Genomic DNA, 23,637 nt, shown 5'->3' on the forward strand with positions numbered 1-23,637 from the left:
TAATGTTCGAAAACATTCTTGGCTCTCTGGGCATGGCCATGTGCATGCTAAATTATGAAACAAAGCACCAGAAAACTTTGATCTCTGAATTTGAACTAAAAGGAACAATAAAAAAGCAAAGCTGAAGAAACATTTCCACCCAATTACAAACTGAAAGCTGATTGGCATCCACCTAATCACTGATACTGCACAAGAACATAAGATGATATGAAACAGATGTAGATCAATCAGTCCTTTGAATTGTATTCACCGCTGACTAAGATCATGCATGATCCAATCACGGTTTCAACATAATTTTCTGACTTTCCCCCCATACCCCATAGACTTTAAATGTCTGTCAATGTCTATGAACATATTCAATGACTCCACCTGCAGTGTTCCTTGGAGTAAGTGATACAAAGATTCATGATCCTCTGAAAGAAGTTCCTTCTCATCTCTCTCATCTTTATTTAAAACTCCAATGAGGATAGGGCCAGCCTGTCTAACCTTTCATTAAATCTTTTTCAAACTAGTAAGTCTTCTCTGTACCTGCCTTCAATGCAAGTATATCCTTCCACAAATATGGAGACAATCAGAACTATATGCTGCACCTCAAATGAATGTGGCCTCACTAGAGCCCTGACAAACTGGACCAAAACATTCCTACTTGTATAATGCATATCCTTTGCAGTAAAATTCAACAAGTCAATTACTTGTTCCTACAGAATTATCTTTTTGTGCTTTATATATTAGTGCCTCCTGATACCTTCCTTCATTCCACTTGTGGTCTCATTCCAATTTTAGTTTTTCTTTATTTATTTCAAGGTTGATGCCTCCCATTTCCCTACATCATGCTGCGTTTGCGATTTCACACACGTTCACATATCTCTATGTGACCCATTGTAGGATTTTGTATCTTCCCCATGATGCTCGCCCATCTATCTTAGTGTCACCAGTAATTTGAGCTGTAGGACTTGCTTCATTAATCTGAAAGTGAATCATTTATCCCAAATCTACTTCCATTTATTTTGCCATTCTGTATCCTTTCCAATATATTGCCCCCCAAATCATGTTCAGTAGCCTTTAAAATTGAATTAGAAACTGACCTGTTTGTTACATAAGAATTCTAACACGACTTTCCTAAAACCTTGTTGATTTTGAAATTCAGCAACAAAAATACTTTTTGAAAACATGATGTTCATTTATTTTTATATTTTTATTGTCAGATGTCCAAATTCTTTATTCTTTTGGATGAATGTGAACAGCTAACGTGTGTAGATTTTACCTCAGATTATCAGCCGCTGCTTCCTGAAAGCAATTACATGCAAGAATGTGTCTGCTGCTCATATTTTCCTCATTAAATTTAATATTCCATATTTCAAAACAATTATTTGAGGCTAAAATCAAAATAAACTAAACTCTACTTTTCAGGAACCTGAAATAAAACCTAAGCTGTGTCCCGGAGCTAAAAGATGAGAAATTGGTTGACAGACATTTTTTTTTGTCAACTCAGGCCACGAGGTTCGTTCAGTGACCTCACTGAGATTGATTAATGTTGTGTTGATGTCAGTACCTCCAGTTGAACTGTCTCTTTGTGTGTTTCCCCCAGCTGTCAATCTGTGGTTTTGTATTACCATGTGCTCCTGCTCTACTCCGGCCCCTGTATTCCTGAGTAATACAGATCCAATCACAGACCCAGTACTGTGCAGACAGTGATATTAATTGAGTAACAAACCCCAAGGTGCAAACAAAGTCGGTGTCAAAGTTCAGGCAGAGATCAAAACATCCAGAGAAATCCAAAAACCAGAATCAGGAAATAGGCAGAGTCAATAGTCAGACAGACAGAGTATAGATACAAATGCTGGAAAGGCTCAGGAAAATTCACTAGCACAATCTGGCAACAAACAGGTGAAAACACAGGACTGAAATACACTGGGCAATAAACAGAGAGGCAGATGATAGGTGGAGCAATGAGACAGAAGTGGCAGCATTACAGGTAATAATGAGAAACAGATGAGAGACGGCGTACTCAGTGATACAGGGGCCGGAGTAGAGCAGGACTGGGACAGGAGCACATGGCAATTCAAAACCACAGACTGACAGCTAGAGGGAAACCCACAAAAAGACTGAGTTCAACTGGAGGTACTGATAATTGATTGGTTAGTTCAAAAAAAGGTAAAGCTGTATGGTTGCTGGATCACTGGATGGTTGAGATTTCCAAGGAGGGGTGCAGAAATAACTATGGTTCTCGGTCCACTGCAGCAGCATTCGTGGAATGTCTGTGTTCTGTTATAATCAAAGAGATAACTGACATGCGTTTGAACCTATAAACTGAGAAAGACTAGAAAAGAAGCAGGTTTAAGTTAAAGAGAGGGAGAGCACAGAACTGAAGGAACAGTCTGCAAAGTGGTAGAGACGGAGAGATTGAATGAAGAATTGCTGAAGGAGGTGAGAGGAATAGCTCAGAACAAATGTTGTGTTTCAAGGAGCTGCAAGTCGGTGGACATGCAGGGTGTTTGAAGTACTAGAAGTACAGAGCACAGAAGAACTAGAAATGTAAGCAATCAGCTGGCTTATCATCTGAAATTGAAGCGTCGAACCTGAAGTGATTATGTGGCACACCAGAGGTGAAGTTCTGCTCCTCAAGCTTGTATTAAGTTTAGTTGAAAGAACGTGTGAACCCAGCATCAAAGATAATGTCGTAAGGGATTAAAATGAGAGGCAACTGGGAGCTCTCTGTCTCTATTGTGGGCAGTTTCTTATTTTGTTGTATAACGCTTTCGGTTCTTTCCTTTTTCTCATGGTACAATTTATTTGATCTATTCTTCTCACTAAGCTAAACATCCAACGAATATATACACACAAGTCACTGCAGGTGCTGGAACCTGGAGTAAAATCAAAATGCTGAAAGAATTCGATGGGCAAAGCAGCACCTGTGAAGGCAAAGGAATGGTCAACATTTCATGTGGGGACTCTGCCTCAGGACTCACTGATGCAGAGACGTGATGAATATCCTCTGCTTTACCTGCTGATCCAAAGTATACTGTTTATCAAATTAAGTGGATGGTGCTCAATAGTAATTAAATTCCTTCGATACAGTACCAAGGTGGAGATTCTACGAAGGGCCTGGGGTAAGAAGAGGGTGTTTTTAGATGGTAACAATATGTTTCGATGAAAATTACCCCCCCCCCCACGGTCCTGCAGAAATGTAAAGAATACTCTGAGGTGAAGCGAATACTAAAGCAAGAAAGGATTAGATTTCAAACTCCATACCCTGCTAGACTTCCAGTGTTTTATCAAGATGGAATCCAACTGTATCAGACAGTGGAAGAGGCGGCTACAGACATGAAGGCCAGAGGGTTGTCCGTCAGCGTGATCAAACCGAGGGAAAGCCTGGCAGAGGAATTATCCCGCTCCGCTTGGGAAATAGTGTGAGAATCGAGAAGGCAGGAGACGGGAGGAGGGTGAGAGAACTATATTAGGAAGCGACTGGGAGTTTTCCAAAGACAGCCCTCACCCCCTCCAGAAGAGCCATAAGGTTTGGCTAACTTTAAAAATGTTGAAAAGCTAAACGGAAGCAAAAGTAGACGGTGATATACCTATCTCAAGAAATACTTATTATAATGTGGATTTTATATTACTCAGTTATTTTTTATTCATACACTCACTTCTTTTTCCCCACCAAAATGAGAATATATATATGTGTGTGTGTGTGTATGTGTGTGTATATATATATATATATATATATATATGGAGTACACAGGGAAATCTTTTCTGTGTAATGAATTTGTTCTCTGACTTTTATGGATACTGCAATAGGGGCCCTCAACTCACAAGTAGGAGGGGTTATCCCCCACAGCTAGACATTTCCTCTAGCTCAACCCAGGGTCATCTACTAGAGACCACAGCCTTGGAATCACACCTTCGTTGCCTTTTTTGTTATTATTTGCATTTCTTGGTTCTTATTTGTTCAGGGAGTAGATCGATTAAGTTTTATTCTGCTAATTTCAACGATACATTGACAGATAAATACAGATGGCTAAGGACAAGGTAAAATTCACTTCTTTTAATGTCAATGGGCTATTAAATCCAATCAAACGTAATAGATTTCTATCCAAAATGAAAAAAGAACAAGCCCATGTAGTATATTCACAGGAAACTCACTTAAGTGATAATGAGCATGGAAAACTAAAGAGAATGGGCTTCACTAATTTGTTTTTCTCATATAAATCAGGACATAGGAGAGGAGTTGGTATTCTTATCTCAAGTAAGCTAAATTTTGAAAAAGTATTCGAAATGGGAGATAAGAAGGGCAGATATATTCTGGTAAGGGGGAATATAGACGGAAATTCAGTTACTCTATTGAATACATACGCACCCCTGGGAAGTGATATTGGTTTCTTTCAGAAAATTACTGATATAATGATAGTGGAAACAGAAGGTTGCCTGATATGTGGGGGAGACCTAAATTTACAATTACAACCAAAGTTAGACTCTTCCAATAGAAAAACCTATGAAACAAAATCCTTACATAAGAAGGTTAATACACTTTTTGAGGATGTTGGTCTAATTAATATATTGAGGGACCTTTTCCCCAACAGAAGGGATTATACTCATTATTCTGCTCCCCATTCTGTATATACAAGAATAGACTATTTCATAACATTTGGAAAAGTCAAAGACAAATTAAACACCTGTGGAATTGGGACAATAGATGTAAGTGACCATGCACCTATATATTTATCTGTTGATTTTGACCTACAACCAAAGAATACTATTTGGAAACTAAATTCAAGTCTACTCAATGATCCATACTTTAAGGAACAAATTAAAAAAGAAATTGGTCTCTACTTAGAATTCAATGATAATGGAGACGTTTCACCTCCCATTTTATGGGATACTCTGAAGGCTGTTTTAAGAGGGAAAATTATAGTGATATCTTCATATAAGAAAAAAATAAGGAATAAAACATTAGAGGAATCACAAAATAGGCTGAAGGAACTAGAGAAGAAACACAAACTGAATTTGGCATAGGATACATTAGAGGAAATTTAAAAAAATTAGGAATGAAATTAATATTTGGCTATGCAAGAAATCAAGAAAAAATTAATATTTCTGAAACAGAGACATTATGAAAGTGGATCTAAGTCTATGAAAATACTGGCATGGAAACTGAAAAAAAAGCAGAAAATACAATTCATAGAATTAGGGATCCAAGAACAAAAATGATTAAAAAAATAAGCTGAGTGAAATTCAAGAAGCTTTTGAAGTGTTTTACAAAAGTTGATATTCCAAAGTGCCGGAGGAAGCATAACCTAAATTGACACCTTCCTGAATTCTCTAGAATTACCCACTTTAGGCGAAGAACAAAATAGAATGATGACTGCTGACATAACTGAAGAATTAAAAGCTGCAATTAGTAGGCTTAAATTAAGCAAGTCACCAGGATCAGATGGATATATGGCAGAGTGGTGCAAAGAATTTAAAAATGAGTTAATTCCTGTTTTACTCCCCACACTGAACACCTAAAAAAAGGCACAAATGCTACCCAGTTGGAAGGAAGCGATAATCTCAGCTATACCGAAAGAAGGCAAGGATAAAATGGAATGCGGGTCATTTAGACCAATATCCTTTGTTAATGTAGATTATAGATTATTTACCTCCATCATGGCCAAACGATTAGAAGAGTTTCTACCCATACTGATACGTAACGATCAGACAGGTTTTATACGACAACGCCAAACATAAGACAATATACGAAGGACACTCCACATTATGGATCATATACAACAAAGTAAAATAGAAGTAATAGTGATAAGTGTAGATGCTGAAAAGGCATTTGATTTGGTTAATTGGAATTTTCTTTACAGTGTTTTACATAGATTTGGTTTCCAAAACACAATTATTAAAACTATACACACTATATGACAACCCTACTGCTAGGATTAAGATCAATGGATATTTATCAAATAGTCTTACCCTAGAAAGGGGCACGAGACAGGATTGTGCATGGTCACTGCTACTCCTCGCATTATATCTGGAACCATTGGCTCAATACATCAGACAAAATGAAGATGTCAGGGGAATTACTATTAAAGGGACAGAGCATAAATTGACTTGTTACGTGGATGACATTTTGATCTATCTAGGGCAACCAACATACTCTTTACTTAAATTGATGGAATCCTTTGAACAATATGGTCAATTATCAGGATACAAGGTCAAAATAGATAAAACCCAGTTACTTTCGTATAACTATAGCCCACCAAGATAAATTGAAAGTAGATATCCCTGGGCATAGCAAACAGAGTCTTTCAAATATCTGGGCATCATTATGCCAAAAGATTTGGCAAAATTATCAGAATGCAATTATCAGCCTTTATATAAAAAAAATTAAGGAAGATATGGCAAGATAGAACCTGATACCTTTTTTCAGTCTCGTTCAAGGATTGAGTCTATTAAAATGAATATACTGCCCAGACTGTTATATCTCTTTCAGACCCTACCAATAGAGATTAATCAAAATCAATTCAATGAATGGAACAAGATGTTATCAAGGTATATTTGGCAAGGTAAAAGGCTTAGAGTTCATTTCAAAACTTTGCAATTAGCAAAGGAGAAAGGGGGATTGGGGCCTACCTTCTCTTAGAGATTATTATTTTGCAGCACAGTTGAGAGTTGTGATATGTTGGTGCAACCCATCATATGACGCTCAATGGAAAAACATTGAGGAGCGGGTACTTCCCATCCCCATACAAGCAATTTTGGCTGATAACAACCTACAAAGGTACATAAATACTATTGATAACCCATGGGTGAAATTGACTCTTAAGATATGGAAAACTACTATAAAAGAATATAATCTAGAGGGAGATATTGCAATTCTTAAATGGTGTGCATATGACTCGGATTTTACACCGAATAAACTGGATGCTAGATTTAAAGACTGGACAGCTAAAGGAATAACAGTTCTTTGTAATATAATGAAAGAAGGAACACTGCTTAGTTTTGAAATGCTTAAAGAGAAACACTTATTAGAAAAGCAAATTTTTTTTGGTATTTACAGATGCAACAGTATGTTAATAGGACACTTAAAAATGTAATCAAGGCAATTACATGCTTGATGGAGCTATTTAGAAAAGCATAAAATTCAGAGAATGGTAGTAGAATCATTTCAAGTATGTATAAGGGTTTGTCAAATCTTAAAACACATTCGACTTCATACATTAAAACAAAATGGGAGAAAGAAGGAGGGATAATTATATCTGAGGAAGAATGGACAATAATATGGAGGTATCAATGGAAGTGTACCAGTTCACAGAAATGGAGGGAGTTTGGATGGAAAAACTTGATAAGATATTTTATTACACCCTCTCAGAAATCTCATTATGATAGTAACCTCCCTGTTTGCTGGAGAAATTGTGGAAATCAAAATGCAAATCATTATCATATTTTTTGGGACTGCCCTGTTATCAAAGACTATTGGAGGGGGATACACAATGCCCTACAAGACATCTTTAAATATGAAATACCCTTAGAGAGTAAGACCATACATTTTGGATATATACCTCAAGAATGGTTGAAAAGAGATAAATATTTAATGAATATACTGTTGGTGGCTGGTAAAAAGACTCTTACTAGGAAATGGTTATCACAGGAGAGTCCGACATTAAATACATGGATGGAAATTACAATGGGCATTTACAAAATAGAGAAGATAACAGCATCTGTTAACCATAAGCTGGAGCAATTTGATTCATACTGGGGAAAATGGTTTAACTACATAATATCTTATAGGCCTGATTTTATTCTCACAAATCAATGAATACGTTGTAAAAAAGGAGATCACCCCCTACTTGTACATAGTTCTTTCCTTCCACTCTTTTCTATAAGTGGATACCTCAGATAAAGACTATGTGGAGATTTGTGACATATATGATTATATGATATATATGTACAATGTCTGAAATACATCTTATGGAAATGTTTGATGATGAACTTCAATAAAAAAAATTACAAAGAAATTAAGTGGATGGTTTCCTGTACCTCAACTTGATATAAGATGCAAATTACTTGTATATTATGTATTGCTGTTTACCTTAAATTGTTTTCAAATCAGAATCAGGTTTTATATCACTGGCATATGTCACGATTTTTGTGGTCTCTGTGGCAGTAGTACAATGCAATACGTAATACCAGGAGAACAATGAACTACAGTAAATATACATATTAAATGAAGTAGTGCAAGAATAGGAATTTTAAAAAGTGGTGAGGTCATGTTCATGGGTTCAATGTCCATTCAGAAATCAGATGGCAGAGAGGAAGAAGCTGTTCCTAGATCATTGAATTGAATTGACTTTATTTCTTACACCCTTCACATACATGAGGAGTAAAAATCTTTACGTTACATCTCTGTCTAAATGTGCAATCGTAGTAATTTATAATAATTTATAATAAATAGAACAGTCAATATAATATAGAAATACACTCAAATCAGTGTGAGTTAATCAGTCTGATGGCCTGGTGGAAGAAGCTGTCCCTGAGCCTGTTGGTCCTGGTTTTTATGCTGTGGTACCGTTTCCCGGATGGTAGCAGCTGGAACAATTTGTGGTTGGGATGACTTGGGTCCCCAGTGATCCTTCGGGCCCTTTTTACACACCTGTCTTTGTAAGTGTCCTGAACCGTGGTAAGTTCACAACTACAGATGTGCTGGGCTGTCTGCACCACTCTCTGCAGAGTCCGATTAAGGGAGGTACCGTGTCCCATACCAGGCAGTGATGCAGCCAGTCCGGATGCTGTCAATTGTGCCCCTGTAGAAAGTTCTTAGGATTTGGGGACCCATTGCCCACCATTCCATCATGGCTGATTTACCATCCCCCTTAACTGCATTTCTCTGCCTTCTCCGCCTTCTCCCTGTAATCCTGGATGCGCTGACTAATCAAGAATTCTATCAGCCTCTGCTTTAAAAATACCCAGTCTCTTGGGCCTCCACAGTCGTCTGTGGCAATGAATTCCACAAATTCACCCTCCTCTGGCTAACGAGATTCCTCCTCATTTCTGTTTTAAATATAAGACCAACATTATTTATTTGAGCAGAGATGTTCTCATTCGTCCATGAGTTCTCTAGTCTTTTCCACTTGAAAATAACCTTGTATTTTGAACCCGTGAAATGTCAGATGTAAATCTGCATTCCATGCCTTGAAGAATATTATAATTCCTAGCAGAATTTTTGAGGATGCTATATTCCTCTCAGAATTATATATGTTTTGGAGTGAGTGGTGAGGTGCAATTTACTGAAGCCAATGCTCAAATTACCAGGTATCCTATAAAACAACGAACTGCCATAGGAGTCCGGTGGTAATCTATATGTAAGCAGAGACTGCAGATGCTGGAATCTGGATCAAATAACAAACTGCTGGAAGAATCTTGCAAATCAAACAACGTCTGTGGGCTGGTTGGCATTTTGGGTCAAATTCCTGCATTGGAACTGAGACTCTTTTAGAGATTGGGCTATTATATAGAAGGGTAGGGTCTTTTTAGGTGATGGGTAAAACCAGATAAGGGTGGAGGTGAAGAGGGGGTAATATGCAGATGGAGCTAGGTGGTGGGTTGGGGGGGGAAGAGGTGAAATGTTGAGACAAAGGCTGATAGGTGGAAACAGGTAAGTGAAAAATATAGTCTGGTGGGAGAGGGTAGGTAGGGGTAAATATAAAGACAGGGGCCTGTAGGTATTGGGTGCTCATACCATTGTGTTGCAGATTGCAGAAGTGGAATATGTAGTGTTGTTCTTCTCAGTTGTGCTGAGCCTCACCATGGCAGTGGAGGAGGCTGTAGACAAACAGATTGGTCTGGGGGTAGGAAGGTGGGGGTGTTGAAGTGACGTACAACCCGCAGCTCAAGGTGGTCGTTGCAGAGTGTAGGTGCACTGCAAGACAGTCGCCTAGTCTTGGTCTTGCCAGTGTAGAGAAAGCCACATTGCAAGCACCGAATGCAATTGACCAGGGTAGTGCCTGTGAATCTCAGCCTCATCATGTAAACAGGCCTGTCCTAGTGAATGGGTGTGTCAGTCCAGCGGGGTCAGTACCTTTCAAATTCCCAAATATCAGGATGACAGGGCCAGAGAACGGAGAACAGAATACCCGATGAGCTTGCAAATTCAGTTGTAATGACCATCTTTAATCCTATTTACAGACATTACAACATTCAGCTTTCAGTAAGTTACATACTTCTTTCTCACAGATACATGAGGAAATCATCTTTACAGCAACAAGACAACAAGGGCGAAACGTCCAGTTCAGAACTAAACAAGCAACAAGAGAACTGCAGCTTCAATAACAGACAAAAGAGAGGTAATACATTTTACATGTTTCATTTTAATTATCGTGGAAGTTATCCAGAGTTTGAATAACTTTGAACTGCTGTAAGTAAATGGTGGGGGGGGGGGGGGGGTTGCGGAGAGAGATGCAGAATTTCAAATCTAGACCTGAAAGTTCATCAGGTAATTACTTAGCAGATGAATGGATGGCACACAACCTCAGCTGCTGTCTGCTTGGAATCTGCGTACTCTCTGGGTGACTGTGCATTACCCCATCCCCAACCCCACCACTTCCTTCCGTATCCTAACATATGCTGGTAGGTTCACTGTATATTTATCCCAGTGCACACTGGTGGCAGGAGGGTCAAGGGAGATTAATGAGAGAGAATAGGTTGCACAATGAGCCAAATGGCCTCTAGTTTCGTTGAGAATATGCGTGTTTGCATCCTGTAAATCTTAACTTGCAAACTTTTAGACTGTTCTACGTTCAGCACCATTATTGAATTTTGAACTTTCAGATGAACCTTATTTTGTTTAATTCTATTACTTCTGGGATTAAGCTAAGAAAACTCAGATACAGTATCCTACCTTTCTTCCTGGAATGATTGGAACAAGTTAACCCATGAGTTTACCCTTCATATCATTATCACTTCAACACATTTCACTGGAGTGAATTGTGGAATGTAATGGCAGCTGCTTATGGTTAAAGTATTGACTGTTTATGTACTTTCTTGTAATTTTTTTAATTTTCAGGGACAATGGTTCATTCTACACTCAATGGTAGAAATGGCATTTAAAAGCGAGCTACTGCATTGGTTTATTCAGAGTATACTCAACAAAATGCTTTGCACAACCCTTTTCCCAGTGGAAAATTGGCAGTGTGAATGTGTACTGAACCATAGTACTTGAGTGATTAGGTTATTGTGGCAGAACTGCTGCTTCTCAGCACCAGTGACCCAGGTTCAGTCTGGAGTTCTGATGGTCTGTGTGGAGTTCATACTTTTTTTTTGTATGGCCACATGGGATTCTCTCAGCTGCTCTGCTTCCCCCACCCCACCCCCCCAGGTTCCAAGACATGTTGGTCGTTTGGTTCATTTTCCACTGTAAGTTGCTCCTGTAAGTAGATGAGTAGTAGAATCTGGGTAAAGCTGTTGAGTATATAGGGAGAATAAAATGGGATTTGTGTTAATGGGTGCCTGGTGGTTAGTATAGACTCAATGGGTTGAAAGGCCTTTTTATGCGCTGTGTGACTCTATGACTCTAACAAAGAATTTCTGACTCAACAAAAATTGAGACTGCTTAATTGACATGCTTATATTTCCCATTTTCACTGCTCAAATAATGAACCGTTTAATTTATTGGTCGGAACTGGATATCTGAATCCACAAAAAGCATCTTAATCAAGTTTCCTGTTTATCAGCCGACATTTAGTACACGGTACTTCATTGTGAATATATGAGGTCGGTGGGTATGAAATAGGGAAGTGGCTGCTGGGGAACCAACCACAGACCATCCTCTGGGTGCAAAAGCATTTCCTTTGATCTGCCTGTGCACTCCGTCACAGACCGCAATGCCATCATGAATATTCTAAGTCCCAAATCTGCCAATCTCGGAGTCGCTCTAATTCAGCGTATGTTCATGGCGCAAAGAATTGTTCCTGATTACAAGCAAAATCAACAGGATGGATTTTGCAGGGAGGTGTTGGCGGTTTTGCATATAATTGCCATCCATTGTATGTGTAACTGCCAGCAAATTCAAGATTTACAAAATGATTTTGTGAGCACAGTAAGCTTGCTAACAGCTGTTAGTGGTTTTAGGCGTATACTCCAATGCACAGTAGAAAATATGCTCACAGCAACTTCCTGAATTGATGGTGCAGAGTCTAGTCTGATGATCACTTCCAGGCTGAGCTGCCTGTCAAAGATTTCTTTACCATCATTTTGTTAGTAGGACTTATTTTGGCCATCATTGCAAAGTCTATATATGGAAAGATCAAATTAAGACAAACCCGAGAACTATGTACAGGCGACTGCAAAATATGCAGAGTGTAGCCAGTCATCATCATTGTGGCTTTTCTGTTAATCCCGTTTGTAGTGGTTGTGAGATACAGACAATAACTATGCCATGTAGTTGAGCATTTTCCTCTCTTCAGCCACTGCTGTCATCCAACCACATTGAACTCAGCAAATACAAAGCTGCAGTTTGCCTCTGCAAATATGTATTTAGTGAAATAAAACAAGTTACTGTTTAATGTACTAGAAATGATAAAGCTTTGTGAGCGCTCTTAGAATTGACAATGTGCAGGGTTTTGTTTTCACTGTCTGGATTGTGACGTGGCAAGGCAGACTGCATTCCTTTGAAACCTTCATGATTTTTATTTTGTTAAAAGCTATTAAATGGAAATAGGTGTTCTATAATAGGAAACAGATGTTTCCCCTTACACATTACATTGAGGATGAAAATCTACCTTAGACTATCAGATGATGTGATACTGATTAACTGCAAATGAGCAATTAAAAATTAGACATTACACTAATTAATTTAACAAACATCAGTGGAACTAAAAATGCTTAACCTGTGTTTTGAATTAAAATAAAAATAACAAAACATAAAGATAATTATAAGCTTACTTAATATTTGTGTAACACGCTGTAGGGTTTCACTGCTAATGTAATGGTTTCTCTGTAGCAGCAATGTTTGGGTTATGACAAGAGATAACGAGGCTTTGGAAAGAGGGAGCTTTCCAATGAGAGGGATATTGTTCATTCTTGTGGGTCTGGGAACAGGAATTTCACGGTCTTTTGCTGGGGAGAGATGAGGAGAGAAGACGTGAATGAAGAGAGGTTGGTAGACCACTGGATGGAGTGGAATTGGAGTGGGGGTCCGAAGGTCAGTGACACTCGGAGGAGGTTGATGGTGGATGAACGTCCTTATCAGTGAGCTCCAACGTTGCATATTAGACTGTTTCATGAGAATGGGCCCTTTTTTTTTGTTTCTTTACTAACCATATAGTCAAATTAAGAATTATAAGGCTCAATCGTTTAATTTCATATTGTGTACTGTTTGTTATTTCATGGTACTGATTTGTTACGGGCACATTGCGCAGCATTCACCTAAACAAGATTTCTTAAGTTTGGCTGGGCTGAGAGCTGTCTTCCCCTAGATTAAGCCGCTAGTCGAACCGAGAGTTACAATTGTAGGGGCTCGTCCAGGATTGATTTTGTTGTACTGTGTGATTACTCTGAGCATTGGACCAGTGGGGTAGATATTTGTACTCTGGATGAATTGTTAATTTGCCTGTTAAGTAGTTAAAGTTGCGATTGTGGGTGGAGGTTTGATAAAACGGTGGATGCAGCTCTCATTTTAATGTAGACAAGCGCTGACATAGTGGTAGCTGGGGGCAGAGATTTCAAAGACAGGGTTTTATTGTTTCTGAGAAGTGAGGGGAAAGAGTGGTCGGATTTAGAATGTCTAATTAGTCCCCGTCCCCCAGTGAAGGGTCAGAATTCTGAGTTAGTATCCGTCCTTACCACTCTGGCAAATAAATGGAAATGCTCAGGTTCAAAGTCCCAGCTATGGTAGGCTCCGCCTGTTCTCTGGAACAACGCCCACCCCTAAAGGGGAAGAGCAGTATGAGACTTGCGCGGAGCTCAGTTGTTAGATGAGTGGCAGTGCTCTGATGACGTAAAGCGACAGGGATTGGTTGAGAGTTTGAGTGGGCGGGCATGAGAGCCGTCAGGTTGTGGTATCCCGTAGCGACATCTGTCAAATAAATGCAAGACAATGCCTTTGGCACGACAGGAAGCCCAAAGGAGCTCATGGTGGGGTTTCAGAACATGCGTCAAGAGAAGGGGGAGAAGCTTTCTGCTTTTATTTTTTGGCCAGAGAGGCAGCTAAATTGCCTGCGGCACAGAGGGGTCATTCAGGTGGCTGAGGTGGGTCAGTTAAGAATGGACCAGATAGTCAGGAGTGCCCAGTCCCATGACCTGATTGCTTGGGGTCTCCGACAGTCTCGTAAGACGCGCCCCCCTCCATCTTTTGTTGAGCTGATCAGAGAGGTACGGGAAGAGAAGAACGTGGCAGAGGCACGGGAGGACTCAGTCAGCAGGGTACAGTCCTCGGTAGTGGTCCGCTGTGGTGAAGTGACCCCGGGGAGCGGTAGAGGAGATTGTGGCTGAGTTGAGAACCGAGATACGTCAGCTGTTATCAGCGGGTGTGACCCCCCCCCCCCATATGATGGAGCTGATGGGGGTGGGGGGCGGATTCCCCAAGGGGACGAACAATGTGGAGGGCTGCTGGCAGCAAGTGTCACGCCAGAAGGAGAGTGAGCCCCCGGGTACCTCAGCAGAGAGAGTCGCTGGGAAGACTTAGAGGGGACCCAGTGAGGGAATGGCCTGGTGTCTCTGGGGGAGCACGTTCCCAGCAATGTACCAAGGACCCCCCCCCACCCTCCCCGAAAGTGAAAGACCCTGTTCCTGAAGGCTTAGTGGGTCCATGCTCCAGTGTGTCGCTACAAACAGAGGGTATTTATGCTAAAGCCATACTCAACACCAGGTCACAGGTCACGTTGTTGTACTGTTTGTTTTACAACCGGTGCTGGCTTTTCCGGAATCCCGACTGCCGTACGTACTGCACACGGATACCTGCTGAGAGGGTTTAAGGGGGCATCCTGTTTCAGAATCAGGGCACTGGGTTGAGGCCTGTTGCATTTGTCAGCTGGAGTCTGTCGCCCTCCGAGAAAGCTATCCCACGCACAAGTTGGAATTTCTGGCATTGCAATGGGCGGTGGTGGATAAGCTGAGTGACTACCCCTACGAGACCAAGTTTGAGGTGAGAATGGAAAACAACCCCTTGACTTATATCCTGACCTCAGTGAAACTGGATGCCACAGGCCATCGGTGGTTGGCAGCGTTGTCTGTCTATGATTTCAGCCTGAAGTACCGGCCGGGGAGCCGGAACATTGATGCGGATGCTTTGCCCTGACGGGCGCATGAGGGACTGGTCAGAGATGAGGAGTGGGAGAATGTTCCTGCCCCTGGGGTGAAGGCCATGTGTCAGTTTGCCATCACTGTGAAGGCAGAGGGAAAGGAGGGGCCGGATCGAGCAGTGGATCAATTGGCAGCTTCTGGTGACGCCATTCCCCAAGTTTACTGTAACCTGACTGTTCTGAAGACAAATCAGCTGCCGGAATTGAGTTCTGGGGAAGTGGCAGCTGCTCAGTGAGTCAGCCCGGCGATTGGTATCATTTGGTCAGCGGTCTAAAAGGGAGACATGGCTCAGGCAGAGAAGACAAAACACGCAGCAGTGCCTCCATTACTGAGAGAATGGCCTCGGTTGGAGTTGCGGAACCAGATCTTATACCAGGTCACATCACCCCCAGACCGACCCCGGCTTTGCCAGCTGGTTCTGCCCGAGAAGTATTGGAGGATGGCATTGAAGTCACATCATGATGATTCTGGATTAGGGGATGGAAAAGACCTATGGATTGCTCAGAGACCGGTTTCACTGCCCCCGGATGAAGTCAGAAGTCGAAGAATACTGCAAGTCGTGTATTCGATGCATACGGCGGAAGATGCTGCGGGCAGCTCCATTGTCTCACTTGCAGAGTGTGGGTCCCCCGGACCTGGTGTGCGTGGATTTCCTGTCAATACAACCTGATGCCAGCAATACGGCGAATGTCTTAATCATCACGGACCACTACACCAGATATGCACAGGCTTTTCCTATGGGAGAAGTATTTCATTTATTTTGGCCTCCCCTGGCAGATACATAGGGATTAGGGATGGGATTTCGAGGGCAGACTCATCCATGAGTTACTGGGCATGCTTGGAGTCTTTAAGTCAAGGACCACACCCCATCATCCACAGGGTGATCCCCAGCCCAAGAAGTTTAATTGGACCTTGCTAGACATGCTCGGGATCTTGGAGATCAGCAAGAAGAGCAGGTGGTTGACATATTGGGCATCTGGTTCACAGTTACAACTGTATCCAAAATGAAGCTACCAGGTACTCGCCATACTATCTGATGTTCGGGCGTGAGGCGAGGTTGCCCATTGACCTTTGTTTCAGGACTGATGAGGGCGACTTACCACCGAAGCCTTATCTGAAGTATGTGTCTGACATGAGAAGGGAGCTGAAAAGGGCTTATGAATTAGCTGGGGTCGCGGCTGCCAAGCAGAATCAAGGAAATAAGAGGAGCTATGATTGGGTCCTCATAAGGAATTTGGGGCTACCTGGGAAACATAAGTTGGCAGACCATTGGACGGATAAGCCCTATGTGGTGGAGAGTCAAATGCCAAACCTACCAGTTTTCCGGGTGAAACCAGACAATGGGAACGGGCCTGTCAAGATTCTCTATCGGAACTATTTCCTGCCTAGGACAAGAGGTGCAGGTAAGCCCAGAGCACAACTTGGAGCCTACACCTAGTAAGAGGACTCTGCGGAAATGCAGAGCGACTACAGGGCCCACAGCAGGAGAGGTTAGGCCGGTTCCCAACCCTGAGAGGGAGATTGAAGATCTAGATGTGTGGTATATACAAATACTTAATACAAATACTTTATTGTTACCAAACAATTGATACTAGAGTGTACCATCATCATAGTGATATTTGTTTCTACGCTTCACGCTCCATGAAGTACAAATCAAAGTAAATATAATAAAAATTTAAATTATAGATCATAATTAGAAAATAGAAAAGGGAAAGTACGGTAGTGCAAGTCAGGTCCAGATATTTGGAAGGTACAGCCCAGATCCGGGTCAGGATCTGTTCAGCAGTCTTATCACAGTCGGAAAGAAGCTGTTCCCAAATCTGGCCGTACGTATCTTCATGCTCCTGAACCTTCTCCCGGAGGGAAGAGGGACAAAAAGTGTGTTGGCTGGGTAGGACTTATCCTTGATTAACCTGGCAGCACTGCTCCGACAGCGTGTGGTGTAACGTGAGTCCAAGGATGGAAGATTGGTTTGTGTGATGTGCTGGGCTATGTTCATGATCTTCTGCGGCTTCTTCCGGTCTTGGACAGGACAACTTCCATACCAGGTTGTGATGCACCCTAGAAGAACGCTTTCTACGGTGCACCTATAAAAATTAGTGAGGGTTTTAGGGAAAAGGCCGAATTTCTTCAGCTTTCTCAGGAAGTAAAGGCACTGGTGGGCCTTCTTGGCAGTGGACTCTGCTTGGATAGACCAAGTCAGGTCATTTGTGATATTCACCCCGAGGGACTTAAAGCTTTTGACCTGTTCCACCTGCGCACCACCGATGTAGATGGGGTCGTGCGGTCCGCTACTCTTTCTGAAGTCAACAACCAATTCCTTCATCTTGCTGACGTTGAGGGATAGGTTATTGTCTTCACACCATGCAACTAGGTTCTTAATTTCCTCTCTGTACTCAGACTCATCATTACCCAAGATACGGCCTACAATTATGGTGTCATCAGCAAACTTATATATTGAGTTCAATGGAAACTTGGCTACACAATCATGGGTGTACAGTGAGTATAGCAGGGGGCTGAGTACACAGCCTTGTGGGGCACCGGTGCTCAGAGTGATTGTAGAGGAGAGCTTGTCCCCTATCTTTACAGCCTGGGTCCTGTCTGTGAGGAAGTTGAAGATCCAGCTGCAGATCTGAGTGCTAAGACCCAGGGTCCGGAGCTTAGGAATCAGTTTATTTGGAATGATGGTATTAAAGGCAGAGCTGTAGTCGATAAAAAGGAGCCTTACATATGGGTCTTTATTCTCCAGGTGTTCTAAGGAGGAATGTAGTGCCAGAGAGATGGCATCTACTGTTGACCTGTTGCTCCGGTAGGCGAATTGCAAAATGTCGAGTTTGACCGGTAGGCTATGGTTGATGTGTGCCATAACCAATCGCTCGAAGCACTTCATAGCAATTGATGTTAGAGCCACAGGTTGGTAGTCATTCAGGCATGCCACCTTGCTTTTCTTCGGCACCGGGATTATCGTTGCCTTCTTAAAACACGAGAGGATCTTAGACTGAAGCAGGGAGCAGTTGAAGATGTCAGTAAACACTCCAGCTAGCTCGCTTGCACAGGACCGGAGAACCCATCCCGGGACACCATCCGGGCCCGTCGCCTTCCTTGGATTTATCTTCAGGAAGGCTCTTCTAACGTCTTCCTCGGTGACAATGAATCTCGATGCCACCAGATCCGGTTCATCCGGAGGGGGAGGGACGCTCCTCTTCTGTTGGAATCTTGTGTAGAATATGTTAAGTTCATCGGGAAGAGAAGTGCTACAGTTAATGATATTCCCAGCCTTTTCTTTGCATCCAGTGATCTCATTTAGACCTTGCCGTAGTCTACTGGCATCCCTCTGGTTAGCCTGGGCTTCCAACTTGGCTTGATATTGCCTCTTGGTGCCCTTAATGGCTTTCTGGAGTTCACGCCTGGATTCCATGTAACGACTGGTATCCCCGGACCCAAAAGCCACAGCTCTAGCCTTCAAAAGGGACTGGACCTCATAATTCATCCAAGGTTTCCGGTTAGGGAATACCAGGATCATCTTGCGAGACACACAGTCCTCTGTGCACTTCCAGATAAAGTCCATGACAGCTGAGGCATACTCATCGAGGTTAGCTGCCGAGTCCTTGAATACTAACCAGTCCACCGATTCAAAGCAGTCACAGAGGACTTCATCCGTTTCCTCTGTCCAACGCGACACCACTTTTGACACCGTGACCTCCCGCTTCAGTTTCTGTTTGTAAGCCGGGAGGAGGAGTTCGGCCTGATGGTCCGATTTTCTGAAGTGAGGTCGTTGGACGGAACGGTAGGCATCCTTGACTGCTGTGTAGCAGTGGTCAAGTATATTCGGGCCTCTAGTGGAGCAGGAGACATGTTGGTATAACTTTGGCAGCGCTTTTCTGAGGTTGGCCTGGTTAAAGTCCCCGGCTGTAATGAGCAAAGCCTCCGGATACCTGGCCTCAGGTTCACCGATGTTGGCATACAGTGTATTCACAGCACACTCCACGTCCGCCTGGGGGGGAATGTAGGCCGCTGTCAGTATGACCAAGATGAATTCCCGTGGCAGATAATAAGGACGACACTAATAATCAAAGATCTCCATTTTTTCGATTATTTCGGGGCACTAGACAAGGTTGTCCTCTTAGTCCATTACTATTTAACATCGCTTTAGAACCTTTGGCAATTGCCATCAGAGAATCACAGGATATTTTGGGTATTAATCGTGGAACAGATATTCATAAGGTATCTTTATACGCAGATGATTTATTATTATTCATCTCTAACCCTGAGAAATCTATTCCAGCAGTCTTATCATTGTTGGCTCAATTTAGTGAGTTTTCTGGGTATAAGTTAAATCTTAATAAGAGTGAATTGTTTCCTTTGAATAGACAGGTCCCAAACTATGGTATTTTACCGTTTAAATTAGTTAAAGACTCTTTTACTTACTTAGGGATTAAAATTACAAAAAACCATAAAGAATTATTTAGGTTTAATTTTCTACCCTTAATTGATCAGATTAAAGGCTTGTTTACTAAGTGGTCACCATTATCTTTGTCTCTGATAGGTAGGATTAATGCTATTAAGATGGTTATTTTACCTAAATTTTTATATATTTTTCAAGCGGTACCAATTTTTATTCCGAAATCCTTTTTTACTAATGTTGATTCAAAAATTTCCTCATATATATGGCAGAATAAAAATCCCAGGTTAGGTAAAATATACTTACAGAAGGCAAGGAACGATGGTGGGTTGGCATTACCCAATTTCAGATTTTACTATTGGGCAGTTAATATTAGATATTTGATATGTTGGTTGAAAGAATGGGATGGTCCTTTTGGCCCTCATTGGGTGAGTTTGGTAACTAAATCGGTATCTGCTTATGCTCTGGGTTCTATTTTAGGGACATCTCTCCCTTTTGCTCTTTCTAAATTGCCGAATCGAATCGACAACCCGATAGTTAAATATACCTTACGTATATGGTTTCAATTTCGGAAATTTTTCGGGTTGACTCAATTCGTGTTAAATAGTCCTATTGTATCTAATTGTTTTTTCCACCTCTCAATTATAGATCAAGCTTTTTTGGCTTAGAAAACTAAGGGATTATTAAGATTTTCTGACTTATTTTTGGACAACTGTTTTATGTCTTTTGAGCAATTAGCAAATAAATATAATTTGCCTAGATTTCATTTTTTTAGATACTTACAGGTTAGGCATTTTTTAAGTACGGTACTTCCTTCATTCCCAAATTTTGTGTCTTCAGATATTTTGGAGAGTTTGTTTGAATTAAACCCTTTTCAAAAAGGGCTTATATCAAAACTTTATAATATAATTATGAAGATACGTTCAGTGCCCTTTGATAAGACCAAAAATGATTGGGAAAGAGAGCTTAATCTTATTATTTCGATTGAGAATTGGGATAGAATTCTTCAATTAGTTAATACATCATCTATATGTGCCAAACATTCATTAATACAATTTAAGGTTGTGCATAGGGCCCATATGTCCAAGGATAAATTAGCTCATTTTTATTCTCATATAAACCCTATTTGTGACAGATGTCAATCAGAAATCGCGTCTTTAACTCATATATTTTGGTCATGTCCAATTTTGGAAAAATATTGGAAAGATATTTTTGATATTATTTCGGCGGTACTGAACATTGATTTACAACCCCATCCTATTACCGCAATTTTTGGTTTACCGATGATGGGCTCACTTCACTTATCTCCTTCCGCCTGTCGAATGATTGCTTTTCTCACTTTGATGGCTAGAAGATCTATTTTGTTGAATTGGAAGGAAATTAATCCTCCCACGGTATTTCATTGGCTTTCTCATACTATGTTATGTCTAAATTTAGAAAAAATTAGAAGTGCTGTATTTGATACTTCTATTAAATTTGAAAAGATATGGAGACCATTTATTCAATATTTTCATATGATGTAATGGCCCTGTGCCAGGCTTATTGGTTTTTTCAGCTTTAATCGTATGTATGTTGAGAGGATCGGAGTTGACGACATTGATGTTTATGTATGCTTGTGAGATACTACGAACAGCCCTTTTTTTTCTTCTCTTTTTTTTAGTTTTTTTTTAGTTTTTTCTTCCTCTTTTGTTTTTTTTTCTTAGATATTAGATTAGTAGATTAGTTAACTTTCATATATAGATTTATTTTTTTTCTCTCTTTTTTTATATTATATGTTATGGAATATCTAGACTTACCTTGTTCATATATATACTATATGGTTTATGTTTGGGAAAGCTTACTTATACTGTATTCATTGTTTATGTATTCCTTCATGTGTAATGGGAGTTTATATGTTTGTAATCCATTATTAATATTTTAATTGTATTTTGTTCATAATATTTTTAATACTAATAAAAAGATTAAAAGAGAATAAGGACGACACTTCACCGACAGATGTTCCAGGTCCGGACTGCTCCCGGCCAGTAGCATCAGCGGTTCTCACCGGCCGTACTCCGTGCCAGTAGCATTGGCACTTCCCGCCGGCCGTGCTCCGTGCCAGTAGCATTGGCACTTCTCACCGGCCGTGCTCCGTGCCAGTAGCATTGGCACTTCTCACCGGCCGTGCTCCGTGCCAGTAGCATTGGCACTTCCCGCCGGCCGTGCTCCCGTGCCAGTAGCATCAGCGGTTCCCGCCGGCCGTGCTCCGTGCCAGTAGCATTGGCACTTCTCACCGGCCGTGCTCCATGCCAGTAGCATCCGCGGTTCCCGCCGGCCACGCTCCGTGCCAGTAGCATTGGCACTTCTCGCCAGCCGTGCTCCCGTGCCAGTAGCATTGGCACTTCCCGCCGGCCGTGCTCCCGTGCCAGTAGCATCAGCGGTTCCCGCTGGCCGTGCTCCGTGCCAGTAGCATTGGTACTTCCCGCCGGCCGTGCTCTGTGCCAGTAGCATCAGCGGTTCCCGCCGGCCGTGCTCCGTGCCAGTAGCATTGGCACTTCTCGCCGGCCGTGCTCCGTGCCAGTAGCATTGGCACTTCTCGCCAGCCGTGCTCCGTGCCAGTAGCATTGGCACTTCCCGCCGGCCGTGCTCCGTGCCAGTAGCATTGGCACTTCCCGCCGGCCGTGCTCCGTGCCAGTAGCATTGGCACTTCCCGCCGGCCGTGCTCCCGGCCAGTAGCATTGGCACTTCTCACCGGCCGTGCTCCATGCCAGTAGCATTTGCACTTCTCGCCGGCCGTGCTCCGGGCCAGTAGCATCTGCGGTTCTCGCCGGCCGTGCTCCGTGCCAGTAGCATTGACACTTCTCGCCGGCTGTGCTCCGGGCCAGTAGCATCAGCGGTTCCTGCCGGCCGTGCTCCGTGCCAGTAGCATTGGCACTTCTCACCGACCGTGCTCCGTGCCAATAGCATCAGCGGTTCCCGCCGGCCGTGCTCCGTGCCAGTAGCATTGGCACTTCTCACCGGCCGTGCTCCGTGCCAGTAGCATTGACACTTCTCGCCGGCAGTGCTCCGTGCCAGTAGCATCAGCGGTTCTCACCGGCCGTACTCCGTGCCAGTAGCATTGGCACTTCTCACCGGCCGTGCTCCGTGCCAGTAGCATTGGCACTTCTCACCGGCCGTGCTCCGTGCCAGTAGCATTCGCGGTTCCCGCCGGCCGTGCTCCGTGCCAGTAGCATTGGCACTTCTCACCGGCCGTGCTCCGTGCCAGTAGCATCAGCGGTTCTCACCGGCCGTGCTCCGTGCCAGTAGCATTGGCACTTCTCGCCAGCCGTGCTCCGTGCCAGTAGCATCAGCGGTTCTCACCGGCCGTGCTCCGTGCCAGTAGTATCAGCGGTTCTCACCGGCCGTGCTCCGTGGCAGTAGCATTGGCACTTCCTGCTGGCCGTGCTCCGTGCCAGTAGCATTGGCACTTCTCGCCGGCCGTGCTCCGTGCCAGTAGCATCAGCGGTTCTCGCAGGCCGTGCTCCCGGCCAGTAGCATTGGCACTTCCTGCCGGCCGTGCTCCGTGCCAGTAGCATTGGCACTTCTCGCCGGCCGTGCTCCGTGCCAGTAGCATTGGCACTTCCCGCCGGCCGTGCTCCGTGCCAGTAGCATCAGCGGTTCTCACCGGCCGTGCTCCGTGCCAGTAGCATTGGCACTTCTCGCCAGCCGTGCTCCGTGCCAGTAGCATCAGCGGTTCTCACCGGCCGTGCTCCGTGCCAGTAGCATTGGCACTTCCCGCCGGCCGCGCTCCGTGCCAGTAGCATTGGCACTTCTCGCCAGCCGTGCTCCGTGCCAGTAGCATCAGTGGTTCTCACCGGCCGTGCTCCGTGCCAGTAGCATTGGCACTTCCCGCCGGCCGTGCTCCCGTGCCAGTAGCATCAGCGGTTCCCGCCGGCCGTGCTCCGTGCCAGTAGCATTGGTACTTCCCGCCGGCC

At 42.9% G+C, this 23,637-nt stretch overlaps 1 protein-coding gene across 5 annotated transcripts in view; it reads left to right on the forward strand.

Annotated features, from left to right (window-relative positions):
- mcf2l2 (MCF.2 cell line derived transforming sequence-like 2) overlaps positions 1 to 23,637 on the forward strand; it is a 331,126-nt gene that overhangs the window by 253,522 nt on the left and 53,967 nt on the right. For all 5 annotated transcript variants that reach the window (XM_073041227.1, XM_073041231.1, XM_073041230.1 and 2 more), the window contains one exon: positions 10,219 to 10,328. In XM_073041227.1, the coding sequence (XP_072897328.1) occupies positions 10,219 to 10,328 (110 nt within the window). The remainder of the gene's footprint in view (positions 1 to 10,218; positions 10,329 to 23,637) is intronic.

This window comes from Hemitrygon akajei, chromosome 3 (assembly GCF_048418815.1).
Source record: "Hemitrygon akajei chromosome 3, sHemAka1.3, whole genome shotgun sequence".
NCBI lineage: Eukaryota > Metazoa > Chordata > Chondrichthyes > Myliobatiformes > Dasyatidae > Hemitrygon > Hemitrygon akajei.